This window comes from Micropterus dolomieu, linkage group LG01, assembly GCF_021292245.1.
Source record: "Micropterus dolomieu isolate WLL.071019.BEF.003 ecotype Adirondacks linkage group LG01, ASM2129224v1, whole genome shotgun sequence".
Taxonomy (NCBI): domain Eukaryota; kingdom Metazoa; phylum Chordata; class Actinopteri; order Centrarchiformes; family Centrarchidae; genus Micropterus; species Micropterus dolomieu.
The window spans coordinates 35,950,387-35,965,675 of NC_060150.1; the positions used below are offsets into that span (position 1 = coordinate 35,950,387).

Consider the following 15,289-nt stretch of genomic DNA (forward strand, 5'->3'; position numbering starts at 1 on the left):
GTAGAGCGTTAAGTAAATGCAGAAATACCACAAAATATAAAAACGATCCATTACAAGTAAAAATAAACTAAAAATACGGTAGGCCTACTCATTTTACACCACATGTAGCCTACTCATTAGTATTGATGATGCATCAATATGTCAGTGCATTTTAATGTTGCAGTTTTTGGCGTTTTAACGTTTTCTATTGGGGCAGTTTAATCAGCATTAGTGCATCATAAATTGATTTTGTATTTGGTCGGTTATATAAATGTCTTCATCTGCAAAGTAACTAACTATAATGGCAGTGGTGGCCTAAAGGTGACCGGGAGGTTGCCGGTTCAGTTCCCGGACCAGCAGGAGAAATCTGGATGTGGAAAGTGAACCACTGAGGTGCCCTTGAGTAAGGTCTTAACCCCAACCTCTCCAGTGGAGCTGCTCAGTGGCCAGCAGATCCAACTGTGGTTGTACTGGGCAGCTTCCAGGTGTGCATGTGATCAAGCCTCCTGTCAGTGAAGTTCCCCTGAATAAATAAAGGTAAACAAACAAAAACAAAAAAAACTGCGCTGAAAGACTGATAGCTTATTACCATTTATTTATTAATTCTTAACATTCATATCTGCAGACCTGATAGCTTATTAGAAACTCATATATAAACACATATTCTGACTGACCTGCAAGTGAGATTTTTTGCAAAGGTTGTTATTATTAATGGCTAATTACTATTCTACAAAGCATTACACAATTAATTATTAACAATTAATACAGCCATAAGTTACAACTTAAAACCCCTTGTGAAGAGGTGCCTTGTGAGAATGTTGGTTTCACTGACAAACTAACCGTTTATGGAAAACAGTTTATGGCAGTACAATATAATCATTCATGTTGAAACAGCATAACCATAAAAAACCTAACCTTATCAAAAAATGCATCATACCAAGACAGATATGGCTATCTAATAGGTAATAACTCCGCATCGGTAGTTATTGATTAGCCAAAATTAATAAACAATTGTACAACATTCGAACTTTTCTGTATCCATTAAAACTCCTGATTTTACATCACAGTAATTTAGAAGATATCCCATTAGAAAAAATCCCGTTTTAATCAGGCAGTTTGGAAGCCACCCCTGATTCTGCTCTGGATTGACACCCGCAGGCCCCGCCCAGCCCCGTTGACTGACAGCAGTGGGCGGGGCCAGCGCCGCCAAAGGCACGGGGGCGTTTTCGTGCAGGTTTGCGGAACGGGCCGTTGCGGTGAATGCGTGATTGAGGTCCCGCAGCTAATAATCTTCCCCCTTTTTGGGGCCGGAGCGCACGGCGCGGAGGAGCAGCCGCTGTAGGTAATATTATTACATCTGCTTATATTCAGTGCTTGCACGAGCGGTGTCAGTGTGTGGCTGGGTTTGCACTGATATTGCCGTTGTTGCTTCATCTGTCCTAGCTTCTCCGCCTGTGGAGGGTGGGATAGAGTCAGACAGATGGGGGCAATGATTAAAAAAATGCTCTCGTCTTATCAAATGTGTTCAACGCCTGCGGGCATCTTATACATCATGACACTTCAGTTGGTGCGTTGCCAAGGTAATGGCTATGACAGTGGGGGGGAAATGATTTGAATTGTTGTCAATTATATCAGGATCAGGTTTTGATGTTATCATTGCATGTCTGACTGTTGTGAACAAAAGCAGCCTATTGCAACAGACCTAGCAGCAGAGCCGTTCTTGCAAGTGGCCATCAGCCTTTTTTAAAGATAAGAGACGACGAGATGGGGTTTATGAAAATGTAGGCTAAGCCGACAGGACCTGAGATTTAAAATCTCTGGCCTTAAAACATCATTTCATCTTATTTGAAAATGTAATTCCTGCTGGCAATGTTGTTCATGTTGTGAGAGTAGATTGTCATCTGTGGAGAGACAAAAAAAAGAAAAAAGAATAATGAGCAGAGACAGGTGCAGGGCCAAGACTGTTATTTATTAATATAGAAAGCAGTGTAATGACAATAACAGCATGGCCTTGGACTCTCACACAGACAAACACACACACTGGAATTAAAAGAGAGAAATTTCAAAAGCATTTGCCAGTCTTTATGTGACTTGTGTAAAGGAATCTGTCGCTACAGAGTCTGGCTATGTTTAAAATAGATTTAAGTGCTTTTCATGGCTGCTGTCACAGTAAAAACCTGAAGACTTTACTTATTGATAAAGACTATTTGCAGGATCTGGTACCTAAAAAGCTCTTGCGCACGATGTGTGTTTTTGCTTTTGCGTGTGCAGACGTATGCCTGCGTGTATATCCACAAGTCTGTGTGTGTGTGTGTGATGTGGTGATGTCACAGCTTTGTTATAGGAACAGAGAAGCCTTGTGTCCTCATGATTAATTCATGTCCAGCTGCGGGATAGAGACAGAAGCAGCCAGTCACACACAGACAGGAGCACGTACTTAAAGGAGGCCGAAATAAGTAACTACCGGTCCGGCAGCCGAGGAGACAGGAGAGACAGGTTGTCACAGAAATGGGTAGCCATGTAGACGAGACGAAAAAAGCAAAAAAAAGGATCCAAGGGGGCTCTCATCATCGTCTGACAGGCTCTCAGGCTGTACCGGGGAGGAGCAGAGCATCATGCTGAGAGAAGTGCATCTGTTGTCTGCATCCTTCTCCAGCTACACTCTGAATGTCAAGCCCCGCTGAACAGGCTCCAGGTCGTCATGGAGACAGGACCAGACCCCCGCTGGAACAGAGGCAGGTAGTCACTGTGGCTTGGCTGGCCTGCTGTGTGCTGAGGCACGCCCTCTGCTGTCCGCCGACAGCACCAGGGCCCACGCACACGCTCGGCTCGGCTGACAGAACGTCTGAAGGTCTGAATGGCTTTGGATGTGAAACGATCAGCACGTACAGCGCATCAGCTCTGGGGACGCAGTCTCCTCGGTGGAGTGCTATATTTCAAGACTTTGCTTTAGGCATGTTCTCTTTTCTGTCACAGAGGAGACTGAGTGCATCTACTGTACATCTGTCTGAGGCAGAAATATCAAGTTCGCTGTGGGGGATGTTTAATGAATTATCTTTTTTTGTTTCCATCTCTTTCGTGGACTTGACTTCCTTTCAGAGCCTCACCCATCCTCTCTCCTGTCTCATTTTCTTTGTCTTCTTTTATGTCACTTTCATATTTCTACATCCCATTAATCTCTTTCGCCCTTCTTCTTATCTTTTATGTTCTTCTTCCTCGCTCTGTCCCTCCTCCTTTCTACCTCTCGCTGGCACTATTTTCCCTCTCGGTTGCTTTCCCAATCCCACTTCCTCTGATCTGTGTCCTCTCTCTGCCTCAATCCCAGATAATTCCCTCTCTGTGGAATTGGAAGATTGCAGCAGGCGAGAGCAAAAGAGAGATTATACTGCCAGATTAGTGGACAGGAGCAGCAATATATAATCTCAGCACACTCACTGACACACAGTGCCACTCTCGATCCCGTGCAGACACGTGGATACACGTGCACAAAGCATTTGCCACATGAATAAATGCACAAGCACATAATCACAAACTTGTTGTTTTTCTGAAACAGCTGTTTAACTCTCTCGCTTTGACCTCTGACCTGCAGGGTGATGTGCCATCAGCCACTGGGGGGCATCTGTCCTCTCTGCAACTTGTTCATGTTGTGAAGCTTATGGGATAGGAGTGTGTGTGCCCCTTCCCAACACTGCAGCCCCACTGGAGTCATTTGTGCCAAAGCTGAGTTGTGCTGAAGGAGTAGAGATGGGCAGCCCAGGCTGCGAGGTGGGTCTAGCCGGGCCGTTGGAGCCAGCCTTGGAGGCTCTGTGTTCTGAGTGTGGCCAGATCCACCGCAGCTGGGAGAACCACCTTTTCAACTATCGTCTGGAAGTGGACGATGACCTGGTGTGCCACATCTGCCTGCAGCCGCTGGTGCAGCCGCTCGACACACCGTGCGGACACACCTTCTGCGCCCGCTGCCTGCGTAGTTTCCTCCAGGAGAGGGACTTCTGCCCGCTGGACAGGACACGGCTGCAGCTGCAGGCGTGCCGCAGATCCAGCATACTGGTGCACAAGCTGCTGGACAAGCTGTCTGTGTCCTGCCCTTTGACCCCAGTCTGCTCCCTCAGCATGCCACGATGTGACCTGGAGGCACACCTCAAACACAGGTAATGAAGCTTACATGCAGACATAATAGATGAATGCTTTTATGAGTGCAAACACACACTCACATACTCACTGATGACACACTGTGCATGCATGACAACCAGGATGATGCAGCTTTATTGTAGCTGTACTGGAGTCAATCAGACTGCTCACTTGTTTAAGTCATTTTGAAAGTATTGTCTTCTGTGGTAATAAACTTAATAGTTTTGGGTTGTGATTGGTTGGTCGGACATCACTTTGGGCTATGGGAAATTGTAACAAGCATATTTCCCCATTCTGATATTTTCTAGATCAACCCATTCATCTATCAATGGAGAGAGTAATTGACAGATTAATCTATAATGAAAATAATAGTTGCTGGTGTAAGTCTAACTCCAGACTTACACCAGCCATCGTTAACCTCAAGGGTTTCCGTCGATCCATACGCTTTGGCTTTTGGCCCATTTGGACCAGGTGCTGTGAGACCCTGAGGGGATTATTGGGCTGTAGGTCATGTGACGGGGGATTAGTGGTTCCCTACCGCAGTCATGGGTTGGTTGACCAGGAGCTCCATGTTCTCATTCTGCAATCATGCTGAGCAACTTCAACAGCAGAGATCTTTTCAACCATTTCTTCTGTGAGACAGCCAAGGGAAACCCTGGCCTGTGGTGAGTCGGACAAGACAGGATGTGAGATCAACTTGACTAGGGGTGGCAAAACTGCAACTTTCTCTCACTGGTTTCCTCCATCGTTCTTTCTGTCTGCCTCTCTGTTTCAATTCTTTCTTGCTGTCTCTGTTGGCCTGTCTTGCACTGAAATGCAAGACTGTGTGTGTGTATATGTGTGTGTGTGTGTGTGTGTGTGTGTAGGTCTGTGCATCAGAGTTGCCATAGGGAATCCAGGTTAGGTCGTTGTTGCTGTTACACGGATGGAAGTAGTGTAATTTTGCATATCAGGAGAAATGAAATAAAGTAGCAGTTCTTGGAGATTATACACAGATATAGTGGTTTTACTTCGCTTGGTAGAAATCTCCTGATCAGAAAATGCTCTAAATATGTGAAAACCTAGCCTCAATTGAGAGGACCAATATTATGATCGGTGTTATCGATTTAGCAGCAAACTTCTATATAGTTAAACATTTTATAATATGGGATCTGTTGCTAAGGAGCCATCCATTGGTGTTATGACGCTTGCCAACTCAATACCCAGTGACCACCAACAACTCAGCTAAATCAAGAAGATTTTCCTTAATAAGCTCACACTAACAAGCTATCGCTGACAAGTTGTTTTATGTCTTTAAAGTGAGATTATGTAACGTTTGCCTAATGACAACCACTGTAGCTACGAGTGACAATTACAGGACAATGGTCAAAGTTAATTTAGCAGAACCATGAGCAGAGAAGAGTCAAAAAGTCAGTGAACTGACTCAGTTAATAATGTCGTTACATAGCAAAAAGTTTGTCTAAATTTAGCAAGCGTTAGCTAATATTAGCCTCCATAAGCTACTGGTCACACCACACTAAGTAAGGCTGTAGCAGCAAAACCCCTAAGTGTATTAAAGTGAGGAAGGGTCTATTTTAATGCCTCTGAATTTAACATTCATTTCATTTTTGCGAGTAAAAATGCTTTATTTCATCTTTCAAAAGTCACGTAGTCTGTGCTTTAAGACAAGACAGAAAGCTCCTGAATCTTCTGGTAGCGTTTCTCTTATCCAGAACTAAGGTTCAGGTTTGGGTTTTTTTACAGGTGCAGCCCATTTAAAGTTTACTGTGAACAGTCTCCTTGTCCAGGCCTTTTTAACAGTCACATCAGAAGACAAGGTACATCTCAGCAAACACATCATGTCAGGTTGTGAAGACATTCAAAGGTGAAATTTAAGACCGATCAAACGTGTCACCGTGAGGACTAACGTGACATTCTTTGAAGATTAAACCTCAGGCCCACGTGGGTTTCACCGCTCCCCTACCCTGCGAATTTAGGTCTCAGATTGTAGCAGTAGCTGAGAGTCTGCTGTCGCTGTGCAACTTTGTCAGTCAACATTGTTTACGCTGAAGATTAGGAATCACTGGACATTAGATTAAAAGACAAGTGCCAGGCCGCAGCGTTCCACTGTGGTCAAGCTGGGCTGGTTGATCTTATTACTGACAGCCTGTATGTGAGGACTAAGGTACTTTCACTGTTCTTGAAGCAAAGTAGGCCTACTTGAATTAAAGTCTTTACATGAGCTTAGCCTGTCCAAGTTTTACATAGTGGTCTCAATGGAAACTCTATGGATAGATAGATGTGTAAGAGAATTCAATACTACACTGGTTTTCTATTTTGAATAATGCCACAGCAAGAATCGTGGGACAGCAATATCTGTTTTCATGGTCCTGTTTTTCTTAGGTGGAAGAACAGAAGCATTTAAATAATTCAGCCAGCTCATACTGTAGTTGCTGCTTACAGTAAATACCACATTGATCCCTTGAGTCAGTCTGTCAGTGTTTATTTTTAATTCTCTCTCAGTGAAGATTTTCTATTTGTGGGACAGAACTGGTGAATCTATCTCCACCAGATTTGCGTTCATTTTGATGGAAAGAATGCCTCAGAGTGGTTGAGCTTTTTTGGGACTGACCTCTGTGTTATTATCCAATAATTCAAGTGGTTTATAAAGCAAAAATGCCAATCTTTTACTGGGTTCGGCTTGTCAAATGTGAGTATTTGCTGGGTTTCTATGTTTTATATCATTGTAAATTGAATATCTTTAGGTTTTAGACTGTTGAGTCATTGTGGACTTTGGGAAATTGTGATGGACTTTTTTCCACTATTTTCTATTCTGCACATGTACATGTCTGACATGGAAAGCATTTGGAAATGCGAGTTACACAAGATAGACATGGTCACATGCACATATACATTTGCACCCCCACAGATATTCCCACATACACTTGTATAGTCTTTAATGCTGCCCTACATCTAAAGAATAGAAATAAATCAGGATATGCAGCAGTGACAGATCAGTGTTTCCAGAATCCAGTTGGGAGCTTTCCTACAAAAATTATAATCTCACTTCAAGGAGCGGGCAAGCAAAAAGAGACTTTCCCCAATGGGCTCCACTGCGTCCCATTAAATTAACTGATGCTGAACCTGATTTTCTTTACACGTCAGATGGACTAACAAACTGACGCCTGTTGCTTGGTGAAAGGTGCCCCGGGACACGGTGTCAGCAGACGAGCGTGGACGGCCCGCGATGTGAGAGCGGGGATGAGCGAGCGATGGTGACCAGCCCTCCCAGGTCACCGGGATCCCCGCAGACAGACCTGAGGGACCGCACACCGTCTCCACCCTCTGGACCAAATAACACCAGCGGTAATGGGCCCGCGTGGACTGATGACGCCGGCCTCGACAACCCTGCCTTTGAGGAGAGCACGGAGGAAGACAGTGAGTCGCTCTGCTGGCTTTTTCCGAAGTGAAGAGATTTAGATTGTCAATGAAGTCAGTACAGCTTAGATTGACACAGTAGAAATGGCATCCATGTCTTCATGTCTTTAGGTGTGGTAGGGTTGGAGTGTGTGGTCCCCAGGGTGAAGCGGCCCCTCAGTAATCCCTGCATCCATCTACTCCGCTCTGTCAGCTCCACCTCCTCTGGCTGGGACTGCCCTGAGTCTCCTCCTCTCTCTGCTGAAGAGGGTATGATATCACTTCCTCCCTTAGACTGAGCATCCTCCTGAAGGAGAGATCTGAGATATGAAATACTGCAGCTTATCTTTCTTGTAATAGCCATAATCTTAGATGACGGGATAATCACATTCAGGCAACATTATGTTAAAGGTTGGGAGGATGTGGAAATTGAATTCTGAAATGCAGCTGTGTAATGTGATTTGTGTGTCCATTAAGGCTGTGTGAAGTTGCCCTCGCTTCCTGAAGGAGAGATAACTGCCATAGAGGTCCACCGGGCGAACCCGTATGTTGAGCTGGGCATCAGCGTCGTTGGGGGAAATGAGACGCCTCTCATCAACATCGTGATTCAGGAAGTGTACAGAGACGGGGTCATTGCACGAGATGGGCGGCTGCTGGCCGGGGATCAGATACTACAGGTGAAAGACTTGGTCAATTAAAAAAAAAAAGTATTGTTTTTATTGTGTCTTCAAGGAAGATTTGACGTGATTTTACCAAACACACTAGCCCATTTTCATACAAGACCGGAGCTCCCAAAACTTCAGAGCTTCACTTTAACAATTAGTGATTGTTTTCATTCAAGATCCATTCTATTAGTAGCTGTTATGGCAGACAATAGTATCAGTATCAAGTATATTATATGTTGGTATATTTTATTAGTAATTTACTTCAAAAAATGTACATTTCTGTGAGCAGAGTTTAAGGATATCTCACCTCACCTGAATCATTTCTTAATGTTTTTTCTTTAATAAAGAAAATCTGTTGGTAAAGTTTGTTGCTCTTTCTCCTAAATCAAATTTTGATTATTTTTCTACCTACTTAAAGCTGCTCTAATCAATATTATTTTTAATAATGGATCACAGAACTACTTCTATTTGAAAAATGCAGAGAAAATGATCACCAATTGTGCAGTTCCCCTCACCTCTAAGGTGCAAGTTAGCATCTTTGAGCTAATTGTTTTGGTTTTAAGGCCCACAACTTTACTGTTTTAGTTCACTCTAAATGCTTTCATTAACCTAATTTCCACCTGCCTGTTTTCAGCGAGGTAAGCTCAAATGAAGCAAATGTGTGCTACATGCCGAACAACAAAAGGCAGACAGGAAAGGTTAGCCACTAGCTGGTAAGCATAGTGGAGCATTTAGCTGCTAAACAGCCAAATTTTTTTCTCAGGAGTTGGTGGAGACCAAAACAAAGATGACCAGAGTAAGAAGACTCACCATGCTAATGTTGCTCTGTGTCAGCTGTATATCAACTTTATTGTGGTGTTTGCAGTTTGTTGTGCTGCCCCAAAAATAATTAATGACAACACATTAATTGCCCAAACTTTCCTTTGACTCATCTTTATCCCAAGGTTAACAACGTGGACATCAGTAACGTCCCCCACAGTTTTGCCCGCTCTACACTGGCACGCCCCTGCACCACTTTACAGCTGACTGTGCTTAGGGAGCGCCGTTGTGCCTCCCGGGCGCCTCCCTCCTCTTCTTCTTCCACACCGGCTGTGCCCCATGCCCCCTGCTCCACCCCTGAGGGCACCCCGTCCAGCCCTGCCACACTGAGAATCACCCTACACAAGAGGGACTCAACAGAGCAGCTCGGCATCAAGCTGGTACGGCGAACGGATGAGTCAGGAGTGTTTGTGTTGGATCTGTTGGAGGGAGGCCTGGCAGCGAAAGATGGCAGACTGCGGAGCAACGACCGTGTGTTGGCAGTCAACGACCAGGATCTACGCCACGGCACCCCGGAGCAGGCTGCGCAGATCATACAGGTGAGGATGCACATGGTCATTCAGGCTAGATTTCTTTTGGTATTATTTAGAAGCAGAAACAAGAACAACAGAAAAGAAAATGTGAGTGAGGAAAAGAAAATCTGTGTCTTATTAGGCCAGTGGAGAGCGAGTCCACCTGCTCATTGGCCGACCCAGCAAACCAACTCCTCCTCCACCGCCAAAATCAAGCTCCACCAGAGACCTCTACTGCCTTGATCACTTCCTGCCTAACCACAGCTCTACCCCGAGTCCTGTGCCCATACACCTCTCACGCACCAGCACTCACAGAGTGAGTAGATGTGTGTGTGAATTAGTATGTTTGTACACATGTTAAGATTGTGTATTTGGGGGTATTTTGACATGTTTTTATTTATTTCAAATATTTAATGACATGGGGATTTCAGATTTTAAAAATGATTTATATAAACATTAGTGTGGGGGGAAAAAAAATGTAATTTGGATTAAAAACTAAATTTCTTTTTATAACTTTTAGGCACTCATCTGCATTTCCCACCTATTTTTCTCTTTACTTTTTATTAGTGGATGCATTTTGATGAGATGAAAATCAGTTTAAACCAAATGGCTCCATGAAAATCAGTAAACTGAAAACAATGATGTACAAAGAGTAAGTAGACTGAAGAACATTTACCTGTGAATGGACACATTTTCTGTTGTAGAGCCTGAAGCCGTGTGTGTGTGTATGTGTGATTATACCCAGGACCTTTCCAAGTGTGTGACCTGTAAGGAGAAACACATTACTGTGAAGAAGGAACCCCTTGAGTCTTTGGGCATGACTGTCGCAGGAGGGCGGGGCAGTAAGAGCGGGGAGCTGCCAATCTTTGTGACCAGCGTCCAACCACATGGCTGCTTGTCGAGGGATGGACGAATCAAACGAGGTGAACGCTGCATCTGGAACGACAATAACAGGAACATTTCAGCCAAATCAAAAGCATTACATCAGAAACTACAGCACCTTCTTCCTCTCCTCCTTCAGGTGACATCCTGCTGAGCATCAATGGGGAGGACTTAACATACCTCAGCCACAGTGAGGCTGTGGGCACCCTGAAGGCCAGTGCCGCCTCACCTTCAGTCCAGCTGCGGGTGCTGGAGGTCAGCATGTTGGAAGAGCCCGACCATGACGAGCTGCTGCCTCACACACATGACAGCGACTTTGATGCCAACTGGTCCCCCTCGTGGGTCATGTGGCTGGGCTTACCCAGGTGAGCACACAGAGGAGAGGAAGGATGACGGAGGCACACATTTGCCTTTAAATATAGTATAGCTCTGAATTTAGATGTGGCGGGTTAGGGTTGATTTTAGAAATTTCTTGAAACATGTTTAGAAACAGGTGAAATTATCCCACTGGCATTTTCCACTACTTTTAATGTATTTGAAAGACTAAGATTTTCAATACGCATTTTTTTTAAACTGAAGCAGCATCTTTGGTCCTTTGATGATGCAGCAGATCTATACTATCTGTCCAGCCTCCCTTCACTCTGCTCTCTTCTTTTCTTGCAGCTACCTGCACAGTAGTCACGAGATCGTACTGCGGAGGAGCCACCCAGGCAGCTGGGGCTTCAGCATCGTTGGGGGATACGAGGAAAGCCACGGCAACCAGGCCTTCTTTATCAAGACCATTGTCCTCGGCACACCTGCGTACTACGACGGCCGCCTCAAGTGAGTGATCAGTTGCTCTTCATGTGACTATCTGTGGCTTATGTTAGCAGTGGCATAGTGGTGAATTGGCAGGTAGAGAAACTGTGACCTCCAGTTGGTGATTGATAAGAGTGGCATGATGATAGGCCGCGCCTATGGAGTGCATTACAAGAACAAAACAATTTGTTCAGTTTCAGTACATTTAATAATAAAGATCTGCAGTTATTTACTGTACACCCCCCCTTTCTAAATAGATAGTTTCATTTTTAAACCGAGCTTGCTGTGTCATCAGCAACGCAAACAGCTACCAATAAACCAAAGCATTTAATATAAGTGAATATAAATTAATGTAAGTTAGAAAGATTGTTGGATTGAAAAGGTAGGTAAACCTTGTTCTGCAGTTGAAAAGCAGAGGTGCTCTTCTTACAAATGTCTTTGAAATTTTTAGAACATGTCCCAAAGATAGCAGTTTGTTAAATTTAGGTTGCCACAAATGAACTGGATTAAATTAAATTTCATGAGGATTTTCTGCCCTGGCTCTTCCTTTCTTTTTAAACATATAGGTAATTCTTTCTAAAATAAAGGATACGTCTATTGAGAAATTACATGAACAGACCAAAACCAACAATTAACTGAACAACTAAGAACTGTTTAAGTTTGATAATCAAACAATTTCCCAGAGTCCAAAGTGACATCCACAAATAGCTTGTTTTATCTGATTAACAAAGAGACTGTTTTTTCCCCTCATAGTAGACCAGCAAAATCAGTAAATATTCACATTTGAGAAGCTGGAGGCAATACATTGAGATTGTTAAAAGAATTACCTAAATGACAAAAAAAAAGTGTCTTACTTATTTCTGTCAATTAAATCACTAACTTAGCTCACTTTTATTCTTTCGTTTTATTTCATGGGAATTGTTGACAGTAACAAATATGAACATTTTTGCCAGATTTTCAAACATAATATGCAAGCCACTGCTGAACCGAATGTTTCATATGTTCCATAATGTAGAGCTATTTTAATGGCTGTCAGGTCCTGTTTATAATCCATCCTGATTTGTCTGTAGGTGTGGTGACATGATTGTGGCAGTCAATGGCCTATCGACAGCAGGAATGAGCCACTCTGCACTGGTGCCCATGCTGAAGGAGCAGCGCAGCCGGGTGGCGCTTACTGTGGTCTCCTGGCCTGGTAGCCTGGTATAACTGGGCCAGATCATAAGCAAGCCTGTACACCACGCCGAGTCCACCCAGAATGTTCTATATTGGGAACAACCTTGGCCAAAGTGAACTGGTACACGCTATTGTACATCACTCCATACTGGGCTTAATCCAGGACCAAAAGCATTCAGAACTGTAGTAGACTCAGCAGGACCAAGGCTGTCCTGACCAGGTGGGAACTGATCCAGATCGTGCCACGTCACTCGACAGACTGCACTCAAATACACTGCTGAGATCATATGGTCATGTTGTCTTGGTACTGCAACTGTTAACAGGCGATCTGTGCTATATTCACCTCACCAGGCAGTTGTAGAATCCAGGGCTGTATTCAGGTGGATGCATCGTTGCAGGTAGAGCTAGAATATATTTAAGAAAAAGACAAAAATAAAGTAGAGATAATGACCTGTGATCACGCTAAATCAAGAATTTCTGCAACACCAGCGCTGTATCCAGCTGAATAAGCCTCAGGCCTTAGAAACCTGCCGCACCCTGGGGGCTCAACTGCCCTTAGGCCTCATCACCATGACAAACAGCTGTCCCATCAGCTGGAATTTTATACATGTGTGAATGTGTGTTGTTTAATAAACATTCCTTCAGAGGATTAATGGCTCCATAGCGTGCTTTGGGAGTGGGAGGTAATTTTAGGAACAGTCACAGCCAGAGAAAGATGCTAGTGTGGTGCTGTGTTAGAGGCTTTAATTCACACTTGTAAAACAAAAGTATAAATCAACAAAAATATTAGTGATTTGTTTCACCATTAACACATCCAAGCAGGTTTATACAATACAGTGCAGCCTCAAGATTTGTCATCCTTTAAAGTTGTTTTTTGCAGCTTTGCAGCTAGTTTGTCCGCTTGATTGCCTGCAGCTGCCAGTTTGACCTGCTGTGCCATACGCCAGGGCTGATTCTTTTTAGGACGCAGTTTCTGAAATGGGGACAGAACCACACACACACACACACACACACACACACCATAACAGATACAAGGACAAGATGGAGAGGAGAAGTGTCACATTTCCTGTGCAAGCAGGGGAGAAAAAAAATATATATATATATATATATATATATATATATACACACACACCACACAATCAAAAGGACACTTTACCTTCAGCTTTCTCTTTGCTGGGTCATGCGCCACTCCATGTCTCCACAGGCTTTCCTGATTAACAATGATACCAGTTACCAGCTATACTGTATTAGCAATTTGACCCAACATTTAAAAGTCATTGACGCGCAGATTTACCTTCATGGCAAAGCTCTTCCCACAGCCAGCATATGCACAGCTGAAGGGCTTCTTATTCTCATGGTCTGCCAGAATGTGACTCTCCAAATTGAAGCGACGAGTGAACTCCTTATCGCATCCTTTTCTGGGGCATGCGAGCTTCCTCTTCTCCCCAGAGTGGACACGCAGCTCATGCTGGTGCAAAAACCAAGCATTGTTAAACAGCTTTTTGCACTCTCCACACGGCACCTTGACTGGGAGCAAAAACCAGCCATTTGTGATTCAACAGCTCACAACAAAAGAGGTATGCAGTGCACAGACACTCATCCCAGCATTACATCCATACCTTTATGTTCTTTTCTGTGCTTCAGATATTCTGTCCACGTCTTTCCCTGAAAAGGACACTCCTCATTCTCACAAGGGTATCCTGCAGCAGAGACAGGGTTTTTCCCCCCAGATTAAATACACCAATTAAAAAGAAATAAATTTTCTTGTTGTCAACACACCTCCATGCACTCTCTCATGATGCTTCAGTTTTCCATGAGTGGGAAATTCTCTTGTACAGCCACTGAAGGAACAACTATATAAAGAAATTTAAACAAACAAAAAAAAAGTTAAGATTTGAGCTGGCCAAGTGCAAATAAGACTAAATGTTGGTTGCATCACATGTGTAGCCACTCACTGATATGGGAGAAGCTGTTGGTGCTCACACTTATGGGTTTTCAGTTGGTTCCTCTTGTGGAAATCCTTTCCACAGTCCTGATGGTCACACTGAAAGACAAAAATAAGAGCAAAAAGCATGCTAATGCAGCATAGTAAACACCAACCTGCTTACAACAATATAAAAGAAGAACTTTAGAATTATTGTACTCTATATGGCTTCTCCTTGTGCTGGTGAACTCGAGCCATGTGGTTCTTCATGCTGGCATTTGTGACAAAGGCCTCAGAGCATCCATCAGCCAGACATCTGAGACACCAGAGCAGGTAACAGTTTAAAGACGTAAGGCAGGTTGAGAAACACTTTTTTTCCCAGTCATGTTAAATAGGGACATAGTGGCTTACTTGTGTGGTTTTTCCCCACTGTGATTGAGCTCATGTCTGGTGAGCTGATAGCGAGTGCAAAAGCTCTTGTCACAGTTCTCACAGGAGAATGGTTTCTGAAGGAAATTTGACACATGAGACCCCCCAAAAACTGGTAATTGATAGACAATTAAACACCACATCAACAATTCTCACTGTTCAGTTCGGCTTCCAGCAGTTCAGAGCCACTTACCAATCCTGTGTGTTTGCAAAGGTGAGCCTCTAGCTTCCATGGCTTACTGAATTTAGCTTTACAATCAAAAAAAGAGCAAACATAACTTTTTTGACTTTGCAACCTCTCCCCCATCTTTAATGAGCAATGTCAGATGTGGTGTTGTGGTCACAGACAAAACTTGTAGTAAAGGGGCAGGACTTTGGCCTACAACCAGCAGCTCGCCTGTGCTTAATTTATCTTGCTGGAACGTACCAATTAGAGCAAGAAAGGGGGTGTGCTGCCTCGTTAAAACTGGAAAATATGCAACTGATTTCTTATTTAAACATTTTTACTACAACAAGTAGTAGTCTACAAACACTCAGGATTGTAGTACAGGTCATCTGGCATGTAAGACGCTAGAAAATAATTT

At 43.7% G+C, this 15,289-nt stretch overlaps 2 protein-coding genes across 3 annotated transcripts; one reads left to right on the plus strand and one right to left on the minus strand.

Annotated features, from left to right (window-relative positions):
- Positions 1-1,154: 1,154 nt before the first annotated feature.
- lnx2a (ligand of numb-protein X 2a) lies at positions 1,155-13,001 on the plus strand. Of its 2 annotated transcripts, none has more exons than XM_046067383.1 (11): positions 1,155-1,321; positions 3,569-4,127; positions 7,289-7,524; positions 7,636-7,773; positions 7,981-8,180; positions 9,113-9,526; positions 9,642-9,815; positions 10,245-10,422; positions 10,521-10,746; positions 11,045-11,203; positions 12,250-13,001. In XM_046067383.1, the coding sequence occupies exons 2-11, from the start codon at positions 3,724-3,726 to the stop codon at positions 12,383-12,385; spliced, it is 2,265 nt and encodes a 754-aa protein (XP_045923339.1). In that variant the 5' UTR covers positions 1,155-1,321; positions 3,569-3,723; the 3' UTR covers positions 12,386-13,001. The 2 variants fall into 2 exon arrangements, with proteins under 2 accessions (XP_045923339.1, XP_045923348.1); XM_046067392.1 differs by having other exon boundaries at positions 1,155-1,317.
- A 78-nt stretch (positions 13,002-13,079) lies between these two features.
- gtf3ab (general transcription factor IIIA, b) lies at positions 13,080-15,088 on the minus strand. Its single transcript, XM_046067839.1, has 9 exons — positions 14,899-15,088; positions 14,688-14,782; positions 14,496-14,592; positions 14,308-14,396; positions 14,132-14,205; positions 13,972-14,052; positions 13,647-13,879; positions 13,509-13,562; positions 13,080-13,325 (listed from the first exon to the last, which is right to left on the minus strand). Exons 1-9 carry the CDS (start codon positions 15,010-15,012, stop codon positions 13,197-13,199), a joined length of 966 nt encoding a protein of 321 aa, XP_045923795.1. The 5' UTR covers positions 15,013-15,088; the 3' UTR covers positions 13,080-13,196.
- Positions 15,089-15,289: the final 201 nt, after the last annotated feature.

Coding starts and splice junctions, on each gene's coding strand:
- gtf3ab (XM_046067839.1), bottom strand. CDS start 15,012: ATGGGGGAGAGGTTGCAAAGTCAAAAAAGTTATGTTTGCTCTTTTTTT. Junction 14,783..14,898: donor TTTGCAAACACACAGGATTG/GTAAGTGGCTCT, acceptor AATTTCCTTCAG/AAACCATTCTCCTGTGAGAA. Junction 14,397..14,495: donor ACAAGGAGAAGCCATATAGA/GTACAATAATTC, acceptor TTTGTCTTTCAG/TGTGACCATCAGGACTGTGG.
- lnx2a (XM_046067383.1), top strand. CDS start 3,724: ATGGGCAGCCCAGGCTGCGAGGTGGGTCTAGCCGGGCCGTTGGAGCCA. Junction 4,128..7,288: donor GAGGCACACCTCAAACACAG/GTAATGAAGCTT, acceptor GCTTGGTGAAAG/GTGCCCCGGGACACGGTGTC. Junction 9,816..10,244: donor CACGCACCAGCACTCACAGA/GTGAGTAGATGT, acceptor GATTATACCCAG/GACCTTTCCAAGTGTGTGAC.